At 40.1% G+C, this 13708-nt stretch overlaps 1 protein-coding gene across 2 annotated transcripts in view; it reads left to right on the forward strand.

Moving 5' to 3' along the window:
• The window catches only part of TTC28 (tetratricopeptide repeat domain 28), a 603177-nt gene that overhangs the window by 313506 nt on the left and 275963 nt on the right, over nt 1-13708 (forward strand). For both annotated transcript variants that reach the window (XM_027124409.1, XM_027124410.1), the window contains 2 exons: nt 3689-3961; nt 4856-4986. In XM_027124409.1, coding sequence (XP_026980210.1) covers nt 3689-3961; nt 4856-4986 — 404 coding nt within the window. The remainder of the gene's footprint in view (nt 1-3688; nt 3962-4855; nt 4987-13708) is intronic.

A 13708-nucleotide genomic window follows, 5' to 3' on the forward strand; every position in this document is an offset into this window, starting at 1 on the left:
TATGCGTTAACATACGATATTTGTTTTTCTTTTTCTGACTTACTTCACTCTGCAGCCTATACAGTTTTTATACATTAAAAAAAAACTTATCTTACCACTTTTATTTATCAAATGAGTGTACAACTGCTAACCAGACCTTCTGATTAGTGAGTATGGACAAATGAGACGTAATTACAGCCCAAAGCAGAGAAGTTTGACATTAAAATTTTTTTAATTTACATCAAGTGAAATGGACTTTTTGTGTATATATCTTTACACATGCATAGATGCAAACATAGATACATTTACATGTATATACACATATGTATTTAATATTGACATATACTTATCTATAACGTGTATAGATTTATGTAACCATCACCACAATCATAATTGTGATACATTTGACAAAGTGAGGAAAGTAAGGTTATGTGGCTTTGAAATCCAGGTCTCTTTATCCTTAGCTCAGTATTTTCTGTGTTATTCCACATCAGCTTCCTTCCCCATAAATATTCTCTGGGCCATTCAAGCTGCCCTGTTCATCATTCCTTTTCATTCCATGTACCTATCTTTCATTCCATGCACCTTTGTTTAGGACAAACCTGCCTAAAATACCCTCTACTCACAGAAGAAAGTACAAAGACTTGTCTAAGTCCTACCCTTTCTTTAAGAAATCAGGTTCTGTTTTTATGAAGTTTTCTGATTACCCTTGATAATCATTCCCTTTTCCAAACTCTTATAACATATACTGTATTTGAGCTTGCATTATAATTTATCTTTTTATATATGTATAGTCTCTTTCCTATATACCACAAATGGAAATTTGATCTTTTACCTCTTAATCCTTCCGTTTCATTTTTATTTAGTAAAAATTTGTACAAATGAAGATTTCCTTTTCTTTTGAAAATCTTCCAAGTATTTCCCTTGGTCCTCTAACTGTGGCAATGTTCTCTCTTCTTTCTACGATTGTGTAGTTTTAGAGGCTCTATTGGATGGCTCTTTTTTTGAACTTAGCCATGGTTGCAATGGTTAAAATAATCACCAGCTGAAAAGTAGAATCTTTGCTGGCCATCAGTCATTTCGTGCCATCTGTGTCTGAACACTCTTCCTGTGTTTTGGGAACTCCCTGTCTTTTACTTCTGCCTCCTTGCCTTCCACTATAAAAGTTGAAAACATCAGATCCTAATTTTCGCATCCTCCTTTGCACCTGGGACTCCACCTTTGAATTAGGAGCTAAAGGCTAAAAGAAGAAAGGATATACAGAATTTGTTCCAGTGGTGGCAGGTGGCAATAGTGACATCCGTTTTCCAAGGGCGGCATTTAGTAGTGGTGGAGGCAGAATTACAAGCTGCAATGTCCTGTGTTTACTTGCAGTGGTGATGTTGCCTTCACCAGGAACTTTTTCACAAAAGTTGACTGTGGGTCTGGAGGCCTGGTTTTCCACCCTTCCCAGTAGCCACTCAGTGCATTTCTTCCCTGCTTAAAATCAGCTGGAATTGACTTCTTGTGTGAACAAGAATTTTGCCCGGTATAGTATCAGAGAGCCTGGACTTAGAGCCCTGCAATAGGTTCTTGCCTTGGCTTTGTCCCAAGCTATCTGACCTTGCGTGAATACTCAATACTTAAATACTCAGATTCTTCATTTCTAAAATAATGGTGTTGGGCTTCCCTGGTGGCGCAGTGGTTAAGAATATGCCTGCCAATGCAGGGGACACGGGTTCGAACCCTGGTCCGGGAAGATCCCACATGCTGCGGAGCAACTAAGCCCATGCGCTACAACTACTGAGCCTGCGCTCTAGAGCCCGTGAGCCACAACTACTGAGCCCACGCACCACAACTACTGAAGCCTGCACGCCTAGAGCCTGTGCTCCGCAACAAGAGAAGCCACCGCAGTGAGAAAACCTCACACCACAACAAAGAGTAGCCCCTACTCGCCACAACTAGAGAAAGCCCACGCACAGCAACGAAGACCCAACACAGCCAAAAAAATAAATAAAAATAAATTTAGGGCTTCCCTGGTGGCGCAGTGGTTGAGAGTCCGCCTGCCGATGCAGGGGACACGGGATCGTGCCCCGGTCCGGGAAGATCCCATATGCCGCGGAGCGGCTAGGCCCGTGAGCCATGGCCGCTGAGCCTACGCTCCGCAATGGGAGAGGCCACAACAGTGAGAGGCCCATGTACTGCAAAAATAAATAAATAAATAAATTTAATAAATAAAATAAGGGTGTTTTCAAGGTCTTTTCAGCTCTAAAATTCTGTTATTTTTGCTTCTGCTAATTGGCCATTGGGATGCTAATGTGTGATCATCACTGGCTGCCAAATCCATCAGTGGATACCACCAAAGTTCTGCTCACAGTTATTTCAGTGTGGCATTGTTCTTTTCCTGTTCTAGCAATTCCTGGGCTCTTGTGCCTGTATTTAACCCTATTGGTTAGCAAATGTTTACTGGTACTGTGTACTGCTTGCATCTTGATAAGTGTAAAAATGTTCTTTGTTCTCTGTTTAGTGATCTCATTGAAGGGAAAAATGCTTTAGGCACCAGTAGGTTTCGAGGTTTCCGTGGTAATGTTGATTCGGATGAGAGCTCCTTAGTGGCAAGTGGAGATTTGAAGTCATAAATTGTAAAAATTACATTTTAATGCAGTACTGTTGGCTGAGAGTTTCACAGTTTAAAGAGACCAACCTTTCAATAGTTTTTTTTTTTTTTTTTCACATAGGCACAGTGGAACAACTAATGTGAAACAGTTTTTCAGGAAAGCTAACAACAAAAGTGTTACAAGTGCTACCTCACTGTAAGGTTATAGTCATTAGCTCTGCAACAGTCTTTTAAAAAAAAAAATAGGGCTTCCCTGGTGGCGCAGTGGTTGAGAGTCCGCCTGCCGATGCAGGGGACAAGGGTTCGTGCCCCGGTCCGGGAAGATCCCACATGCCATGGAGTGGCTGGGCCCGTGAGCCATGGCCGCTGAGCCTGCGCGTCCGGAGCCTGTGCTCCGCAACGGGAGAGGCCACAACAGTGAGAGGCCCGCGTACCACAAAAAAAAAAAAAAAAAAAAAAAAAAAAAGAGGAGGAAGAAGGAGCTTAGAGGTCATCCACTTTGAAACCTAGCTTCAAATGGAAAGAATCTCCCTGTGGCTTCCTGACCCCTAATCTGTGTCCTTTCCACAACAGGAAAATAAAATGAGATAAACATTAATTTTGTCTTTCATCTTACCTTAGTAAACTCAGACGATTTCTTTTTTCTTCTTGATATGCACAGAAACCAAAAATTTCATGTGATTTGCTTTATTGTGATATTTCCTCTGTTGCAGTGGTCTGGAAGTAGACCCACAGCATCTCTGAGGTCTGCCTGTATATAGTAGGGGTGGGACTTGAGTGATGTGCCTGTGATATTTTGATAGGGCAGGAGGTCAGAGAAGGGAGAACCATTCAGGGAAAGTGGTGGGTCCTGATCAAAGAAAGACCAGAAGAGAGGACAAGTGTGGTGTATGCATGTGAAAGTGATGTAAGGAAATTACTGGAAAGACATTGGTGTTACCCAGTCGTATGAATGAGTGGACAGTAAGGGTGGTGCTAGATTGAAAGGTTGAAGAATTTGTACCTGAAACAGGCCATAAAAAGGTATGATAAACATTTGTTTCTAGAGCATATTGGAAAAGATTGTTTTGTGTATAAGCCTATATTCTCTTATTTTCTTTTGTTTTTCTTCAGACTCCCTCGAGCCCACTTATCAACAGCTTCAGAAAATGAAACTGGACAAGAGTCCCTTTGTGGTCGTGTCTGTGGTTGGGCAAGAACTCCTGACAGCTGGCCATCATGGGGCCTCTGTGGTTGTCTTAGAAGCCGCTCTGAAGATTGGCACCTGCAGCCTCAAACTGAGAGGTTCCGTTTTCTCTGCGCTGAGCAGTGCTTACTGGTCTCTCGGAAACACAGAGAAGAGCACTGGATACATGCAGCAGGACTTGGATGTAGCCAAGACCTTAGGTAGAGTTATGCTTTTCTCCTTTATTTCAGTACAGAAAGGAAATGAAGAAAGCTGATTAACCTGATGTGAATGGGAGTAGTATGTGCCATGAAAAGTGATTGTACCTCGGGAACATTCTCTGTTTTAGAGTACTTAGGTCTTTAGGGCTTTTCATTTAACAAGGTATCAAGCTCCCAAAAGGCCAAAAGATATGGATTAACATATTCATTGCCTCCTCAGAGATATGGGCTCACAGATTTAATATCTCAGATGATAGATTTGTGGGTGAATCTTTGACCTTAATTTTCATTTTTGCCTACAATAGAATGCACCATCATTTTGTTGGACGAAATAGTGCAGTGCAGTGGTTAAGAGTGTGGACTATGGAGCCAGACCGCTGAGTTTAGAATCCTGGCTCTGCCACTTAACTAGCTGTGTGACCTTCGGCAAGTTGCCTAATCTCTGTACTGCTGTTTCCTCATTTTTAAAAAAAATGTGGTTTATGATAATCATCACAGTGATTATTCAAGGACTTGGAGGATTGCAGTAAGAGAAGAGATATGGTGAGTCTACCATCAGCATACTTGTAAAGAAGCAACATATTATGGTAGGTGTGGAGTAAAGTGACTGAACCAACAAGCTGATGGTTGTTCAGAAACAAAGCAATGACCTCTCATTTCCAGAACACTTATGTCCCTGACTGCAGTTGTATGTTATAACATCAATAACAGTTGTCCAGAGATTTAACTTCTAGGACCATAACTTCCTACATAGAGTCTTTTAGAAGAAGAAAAGAAGGCAAGTGAAATCTTAGCTAGTAAATCTGTGGCTGTTGTATTAGGATGGCCATTATATATTATAAATAATGCTGTAACTTAGATAAATTTTATCTTTTTTTTTTAAACCCAATTCAGGTGACCAGACAGGAGAATGCCGAGCTCATGGGAATCTGGGCTCTGCATTCTTCTCCAAAGGAAATTACCGGGAGGCTCTCACTAACCACAGGCATCAGTTGGTGCTTGCCATGAAACTCAAGGATCGAGAGGTAGGAAGTTTACCTGCAGACCAAAACCAGTTTTTTTGAAACATGGGGTCTTTTTTGGCTGCTCAAAATGTTTTAGGTATCTTAAAATATTACTTTCAGGAGTTGATAATCATTGCTTCTAACTTTCATCAACAACGAGGTGTTGAACATCTATCACATACAGGACTTGGGGATATAGAGGTAAATGAGACATGGTCTCTGACCTCAGGATCTAGCAGCTTGGTCAGATACATTGTTCTTATTCTCTTCAAATGTGCTATGGATATATGTAAAATTAGCAAAAAGCTATATCATTATGATATATTCATTAAATTAAATAAGCACACATTATGCTTTATCTGAGATGGAGTATTATTGCTGTGAATCCTTCACATTGTTTCTTTGGTGGATTTTTAACTCTGGTGGTAGAAACATGTTAAGTCTCACTGAGAGACCTGAATCGTAATGATAGAGAAATATCATCCTAGTCTTTTCTAGATAAATGAAATGAAATATCCTCAGAAACTTGATATCCAGTAGATGCAACATGATGGTGCCTGCAGAGTGGAAAGAGGGTGGGGTTTGGTAGGAGACAGACCCAGATTTGAATCCCTGCTTCAGTTATCCTGGCTCGGGGATCTTGGGGAAGTTATTATTTAACTTCTTTTTGCCTCTTATTTCTTATTCAGAAAATGATGATTCTGTTTATTCTATACACAGTTGTGATAGGATTATAAATAATACATGTAAAGTACCTAGCATGGTACCTGGAATTCCATAAATGGTAGTAATAATATAATATTATAAATAAGAATGAAGTTAATAGCAGAGGCAACAATAAATTTATGAATTAATCTATGTGTTGGGAAATATGTTTAGTTACATTTACATCTCAGAATGTCACTGTAGGACGTTATGGAGATTAACTATATTATTTAAATGACCCAGCATCTTCATGTCTCTAGAACACAGTCAGGCACTAGAAAGGAATTGGGAAAGAAAAAAACCTTTACTTCAGTGGCATGCTGGAATCTCCCCTTGGGAAAGCTGGACTCCTAGAAAGTCTCTCTCATCCATAGGTATCAGAAAAAAAGCCTTTGAAAGCTCCAAGGGCAGTGAATTTTTGGCAATTTTATTCTCAAGAGAGTTGCCTAAACACTTTTCTCTTTACCTATTTACTCTTAGTTTACAAACATTTCTTATAAGCCAGATTATCTGATTTCTTGATGTTAAGAGAATGAAAAGAAGTTCAGATTTCTAGAGGCAGATATACTGATGGCATTAAGAAGTGAGAGCCAGGTTTAAGAACTAAAACAGCATCAGTATCTAGATAGAGCCATTTAGTGCAGGGACAGATAGCTGAATTTATACCCCATTTTCCTAACCTTTGAGGTGTATATATTAGCTCGATTACTGGATAAGCTAGAAAGACTTTTAATTAGGGACATAGGGTTGTGATAGGTATTAAAAAGGAGAACACTCAATTGCTGCCAAGATTCTGGAATTCCAGAGGAAACAGAGACTGATATAGACCTGAGGAAGTTTGTGAAAAGGGAGAAATCAAGCTGGCCCCCAAGTGAGATGCAGAAATTGCCATATGAGGTTCTAAAACCTGGTCAGCAGGTAAGTCACATTTTGCTGAGTGATAAGATAGTTTATTCCTTTAGCAAAGAACAGATATTTTCCACCATCCTATTATATATATTATATATATAGTCACAGATTCTTGGTTTTTTTTTAAATTGAGTTTTGAACTTTATTTATTTTTGCTGCATTGGGTCTTCGTTGCTGCACGCAGGCTTTCTGTAGCTGCGGCAAGTGGGAACTACTCTTCATTGCGGTGCTCAGGCTTCTCATTGCGGTGACTTCTCTTGTTGTGGAGCATGGGCTCTAGGAGCACAGGCTTCAGCATTTGTGGCACGTGGGCTCAGTAGTTGTGGTGCATGGGCCCAGTTGCCCTGCGGCATGTGGGATCTTCCGGGTCCAGGGCTCGAACCCGCGTCACCTGCATTGGCAGGCGGATTCTTAACCACTGCGCCACCAGGGAAGTCCCCATCGTTTTTTTAAAAGGTGATATTTATTAGTTTTATCTAATTACATAAGAAATACATGAAAATAACCAACTGTAAGCTTACCATCCTATTAATATTATTTTGGGTATAATCTTTTGATCATATATGCAGTTATAATTGTTCATATGTATTCACACAAGAATTGAAATCCTATTATATACTGTTTTAACTTGTTTTTTCATTAATATTTTCCACTTTTTTTTTTAACATCTTTTTTTTTTTTTTTTTTTTTTTATTTATATTGAAGTATAGTTTATTTACAAAGTTGTGTTTGTTTCAGGTGTACAGCAAAGTAATCCAGTTATACTTACATACATATATATATTCTTTTTCAGATTCTTTTCCCATATAGGTTATTACAAAATATTGATTAGAGTTCCCTGTGCTATACAGTATGTCCTTGTTGGTTATCTATTTAATTTTTTTTTTTTTCAGTCAGAAAAGATTTATTACATGCTAGAGATAGAGCACTTTGAGACAGTGTCAAAGACATTGAAGGTAGTTCTCATTTTCCCATTTGAGGAAGTGCTTGATAAATATCTGTTGATATTGATGTTGATGCAAAAAAAAATGGTTTTAAATACAAACTATGAGATGCCAGAGATACAGAATGAATAATGCATGTAAACAAGTTCAATAAAACCTATCTGGGTAATGGATACAAGTGAAGACACAGGACTGGGCAATTCTACTTCTGCACACATGGTTGGTGAAGGGCTTTGCAGTCAGCAGATCAGGAAAAGGTTCACAACAGCATGGAGCCATGTGACCAGGAAAGAAAGTGTGGAAGGAAAGAAGAGGCAAAGGTGGGCTGAATGTGCCACATGATACAGTGGAGTTTGCATGAAAAGCCCCCAGAGAAGATTTATAAGGGAATAAAAGCAACTTGACTGATTAAGAGTGAAGGACAGGAGATTGCTTAGGATACTATGGCAGGAGTCAAGGTGTGAGAAGCTGGGAGTAAGGAGAATGGACAGAAGAGGCCGAAAAATATTAAAGTAGAATGCATAGGACTTGGACACTTGATTGGATATGTGGAGGGCATTTGGCTAAGGAAAAAGAGGAATCTACGCTAGCTCCCAGGTTTCCAGGTTGTGAGGGGGCACCAGTCACCAAGATCAGAATGAAGGAGAAAGAGTAAGTTGAGAAAAAAAGGGATTAAATTCAAATGGGACATAATGATTTTAAGTGTCTCTAGGACAGCCAGATGGAGATGTTCTCTTTTTTTTTTTTTTTATTTCTTTCCTTCTGCTAGCTTTCGGGTTTTTTTGTTCTTCTTTCTCTAATTGCTTGAGGTGCAAGGTTAGGTTGTTTATTCGAGATGTTTCCTGCTTCTTAAGGTGGGCTTGTATTGCTATAAACTTCCCCCTTAGAACTGCTTTTGCTGCATCCCACAGGTTTTGGGTCGTTGTGTCTCCATTGTCATTTGTTTCTAGGTATTTTTTGATTTCCTCTTTGATTTCTTCAGTGATCACTTCATTATTAAGTAGTGTATTGTTTAGCCTCCATGTGTTTGTATTTTTTACAGATCTTTTCCTGTAATTGATATCTAGTCTCATGGCGTTGTGGTCAGAAAAGATACTTGATACAATTTCAATTTTCTTAAATTTACCAAGGCTTGATTTGTGACCCAAGATATGATCTATCCTGGAGAATGTTCCATGAGCACTTGAGAAAAATGTGTATTCTGTTGTTTTTGGATGGAATGTCCTATAAATATCAATTAACTCCATCTCGTTTAATGTATCATTTAAAGCTTGTGTTTCCTTATTTATTTTCATTTTGGATGATCTGTCCATTGGTGAAAGTGGGGTGTTAAAGTCCCCTACTATGAATGTGTTACTGTCGATTTCCCCTTTTATGGTTGTCAGTATTTGCCTTATGTATTGAGGTGCACCTATGTTGGGTGCATAAATATTTACAATTGTTATATCTTCCTCTTGGATCGATCCCTTGATCATTATGTAGTGTCCTTCTTTGTCTCTTCTAATAGTCTTTGTTTTAAAGTCTATTTTGTCTGATATGAGAATTGCTACTCCAGCTTTCTTTTGGTTTCCATTTGCATGAAATACCTTTTTCCATCCCCTTACTTTCAGTCTGTATGTGTCTCTAGGTCTGAAGTGGGTCTCTTGTAGACAGCAAATATATGGGTCTTGTTTTTGTATCCATTCAGCCAATCTGTGTCTTTTGGTGGGAGCATTTAGTCCATTTACATTTAAGGTAATTATCGATATGTGTGTTCCTATTCCCATTTTCTTAATTGTTTTGGGTTCGTTATTGTAGGTCCTTTCCTTCTTTTGTGTTTCTTGCCTAGAGAAGTTCCTTTAGCAGTTGTTGTAGAGCTGGTTTGGTGGTGCTGAACTCTCTCAGCTTTTGCTTGTCTGTAAAGGTTTTAATTTCTCCATCAAATCTGAATGAGATCCTTGCTGGGTAGAGTAATCTTGGTTGCAGGTTTTTCTCCTTCAAGACTTTCAATATGTCCTGCCACTCCCTTCTGGCTTGCAGAGTTTCTGCTGAAAGATCAGCTGTTAACCTTATGGGGATTCCCTTGTGTGTTATTTGTTGTTTTTCCCTTGCTGCTTTTAATATGTTTTCTTTGTATTTAATTTTTGACAATTTGATTAATATGTGTCTTGGCGTATTTCTCCTTGGATTTACCCTGTATGGGACTCTCTGTGCTTCCTGGACTTGATTAATGATTTCTTTTCCCATATTAGGGAAGTTTTCAACTATAATCTCTTCAAATATTTTCTCAGTCCCTTTCTTTTTCTCTTCTTCTTCTGGAACCCCTATAATTCGAATGTTGGTGCGTTTAATGTTGTCCCAGAGGTCTCTGAGACTGTCCTCAGTTCTTTTCATTCTTTTTTCTTTATTCTGCTCTGCAGTAGTTATTTCCACTATTTTATCTTCCAGGTCACTTATCCGTTCTTCTGCCTCAGTTATTCTGCTATTGATCCCATCTAGAGTACTTTTAATTTCATTTATTGTGTTGTTCATCGTTGCTTGCTTCATCTTTAGTTCTTCTAGGTCCTTGTTAACTGATTCTTGCAATTTGTCCATTCTATTGTCCATTCTATCTCCAAGATTTCGGATCAACCTTACTATCATTATTCTGAATTCTTTTTCAGGTAGACTGCCTATTTCCTCTTCATTTGTTAGGTCTGGTGGGTTTTTATCTTGCTCCTTCATCTGCTGTGTGTTTTTCTGTCTTTTCATTTTGCTTATCTTACTGTGTTTGGGGTCTCCTTTTTTGCAGGCTGAAGGTTCGTAGTTCCTGTTGTTTTTTGTGTCTGTCCCCAGTGGCTAAGGTTGGTTCAGTGGGTTGTGTAGGCTTCCTGATGGAGGGTACTAGTGCCTATGTTCTGGTGTATGAGGCTGGATCTTGTCTTTCTGGTGGGCAGGTCCACGTCTGGTGGTGTGTTTTGGGGTGTCTGTAGACTTACTATGATTTTGGGCAGCCTCTCTGCTAATGGGTGGGGTTGTGTTCCTGTCTTGCTAGTTGTTTGGCATAGGATGTCCAGCACTGTAGCTTGCTGGTCGTTGAGTGAAGCTGGGTGCTGGCGTTGAGATGGAGATCTCTGGGAGATTTTTGCTGTTTGATATTATGTGCAGCTGGGAGGCCTCTTGTGGACCAGTGTCCTGAAGTTGGCTCTCCCACCTCAGAGGCACAGCACTGAGTCCTGGCTGCAGCACCAAGAGCCTTTCATCCACAGGGCTCCTTAATTTGGGATGATTCGTTGTCTATTCAGGTATTCCACAGATGCAGGGTATATCAAGTTGATTGTGGACCTTTAATCCGCTGCTTCTGAGGCTGCTGGGAGAGATTTCCCTTTCTCTTCTTTGTTCTGACAGTTCCCAGGGGCTCAGCTTTGGATTTGGCCCCGCCTGTGCGTGTAGGTCGCCGGAGGGCGTCTGTTCTTTGCTCAGACAGGACGAGGTTAAAGGAGCCGCTGATTCGGAGGCTCTGGCTCACCCAGGCCGGGGGGTAGGGAGGGTCACGGAGTGCGGGGCGGGCCTGCAGCGGCAGAGGCCGGCGTGACGCTGCAGCCTGAGGCGCGCCGTGCGCTCTCCCGAGGGAGCCGTCCCTGGATCCCGGGACCCTGGCAGTGGCGGGCTGCACAGGCTCCCCAGAAGGGCGTGTGGCTAGTGACCTGTGTTCGCAGACAGGCCTCCTGGCGGCGGCAGCAGCGGCCTTAGCGTCCCACGTCCGTCTCTGGGCTCCGCACTCTTAGCCGCGGCTCGCGCCCGTCCCTGGAGCTCTCTCAAGCAGCGTTCTTAATCCCCTCCTTTTTTAACATCTTTATTGGAGTATAATTGCTTTACAGTGTTGTGTTAGTTTCTGCTGTATAAGAAAGTGAATCAGCTATATGCATATGTATATCCCCATATCCCCTCCCTCTTGCATCTTCCTCCCACCCTCCTTATGCCACCCTTCTAGGTGGTCGCAAAGCACCAAGCTGATCTCCCTGTGCCATGCAGCTGCTTCCCACTAGCTATCTATTTTACATTTGGTAGTGTATGTATGTCAGTGCTACTCTCTCACTTCGTCGCAGCTTACCCTTCCCCCTCCCCGTGTCCTCAAGTCCATTCTCTATGTCTGTGTCTTTATTCCTGTCCTGCCGCTAGGTTCACCTTTTTTTTTTTTTAGATTCCATATATATGTGTTAGCATATAGTATTTGTTTATCTCTTTCTGATTTACTTCACTCTGTATGACAGACTCTAGGTCCATCCACCGCACTAAAAATAACTCAATTTCGTTTCTTTTTATGGCTGAGTAATATTGCATTGTATATATGTGCCACATCTTCTTTATCCATTCATCTGTCGATGGACACTTAGGTTGCTTCCATGTCCTGGCTATTGTGAATAGTGTTGCAGTGAACATTGTGGGACATGACTCTTTTTGAATTATGGTTTTCTCAGGGCATATGCCCAGTAGTGGGATTGCTGGGTCATGTGGTAGTTCTATTTCTAGGTTTTTAAGGAACCTCCACACTATTCTCCATAGTGACTGTATCAATTTACATTCCCACCAACAGTGCAAGAGGGTTCCCTTTTCTCCACACCTTCTCCAGCATTTATTGTTTGTAGATTTTTTGATGATGGCCATTCTGACTGGTGTGAGATGATATCTCATTGTAGTTTTGATTTGCATTTCTCTAATGATTAATGATGTTGAGCATTCTTTCATGTGTTTGTTGGCAATCTGTATATCTTCTTTGGAGAAATGTCTATTTCGGTCATCTGCCCATTTTTGGACTGGGCTGTTTTTTTGATATTGAGCTGCATGAGTTGCTTGTATATTTGGAGATTAATCCTTTGTCAGTTGCTTCATTTGCAAATATTTTCTCCTATTCTGAGGGTTGTCTTTTCGTCTTGGTTATGGTTTCCTTTGCTGTACATAAGCTTTGAAGTTTCATTAAGTCCCATTTGTTTATTTTTGTTTTTGTTTCCATTTCTCTAGGAGGTGGGTCAAAAAGTATCTTGCTGTGATTTATGTCATAGAGTGTTCTGCCTATGTTTTCCTCTAAGAGTTTTATAGTGTATGGCCTTACATTTAGGTCTTTAATCCATTTTGAGTTTATTTTTGTGTATGGTGTTAGGGAGTGTTCTAATTTCATTCTTTTACATGTAGCTGTCCAGTTTTCCCAGCACCACTTATTGAAGAGGCTGTCTTTTCTCCATTGTATATTCTTGCCTCCTTTATGAAAGATAAGGTAACTATGTGTGCGTGGGTTTATCTCTGGGCTTTCTATCCTGTTCTCTTGATCTATATTTCTGTTTTTGTGCCAGTACCATACCATCTTGATTGTTGTAGCTTTGTAGTATAGTCTGAAGTCCGGGAGCCTGATTCCTCCAGCTCCATTTTTCTTTCTCAAGATTGTTTTGGCTATTCGGGGTCTCTTGTGTTTCCATACAAATTGTGCAATTTTTTGTTCTAGTTCTGTGAAAAATGCCAGTGGTAGTTTGATAGGGATTGCATTGAATCTGTAGATTGCTTTGGGTAGTATAGTCATTTTCACACTGTTGATTCTTGCAACCCATGAACATAGTATATCTCTACATCTGTTTGTATCATCTTTAATTTCTTTCATCAGTGTCTTACACTTTTCTGCATACAGATCTTTTGTCTCCTTAGGTAGGTTTATTCCTAGATATTTTATTCATTTTGTTGCAATGGTAAATGGGAGTGTTTCCTTAATTTCTCTTTCAGATTTTTCATCATTAGTGTATAGGAATGCAAGAGATTTCTCTGCTTTAATTTTATATCTTGCTACTTTACCAAATTCATTAATTAGCTCTAGTAGTTTCCTGGTAGTATCTTTAGCATTCTGTATGTATAGTATCATGTCATCTGTAACAGTGACAGTTTTACTCCTTTTCTGATTTGTATTCCTTTTATTTCTTTTTTTCCTCTGATTTCTGCGGCTAAAACTTCCAAAACTATGTTGAATAATAGTGGTGAGAGTGGGCAACCTTGTCTTGTTCCTGCTCTTAGAGGAAATGGTTTCAGTTTTTCACCATTGAGAATGATGTTGGCTGTGGGTTTGTCATATATGGCCTTTATTATGTTAAGGTAAGTTCCCTTTATGCCTACTTTATGGAGAGTTTTTATCATAAATCGGTGTTGAATTTTGTCGAAAGCTTTTTCTGCATCTATTGAGATTA

The sequence above is a fragment of the Aethalodelphis obliquidens genome, unplaced genomic scaffold (assembly GCF_003676395.1).
Source record: "Aethalodelphis obliquidens isolate GAN/ISIS:26980383/991018 unplaced genomic scaffold, ASM367639v1 scaffold28, whole genome shotgun sequence".
In the NCBI taxonomy this organism is placed as follows: Eukaryota; Metazoa; Chordata; class Mammalia; order Artiodactyla; family Delphinidae; genus Aethalodelphis; species Aethalodelphis obliquidens.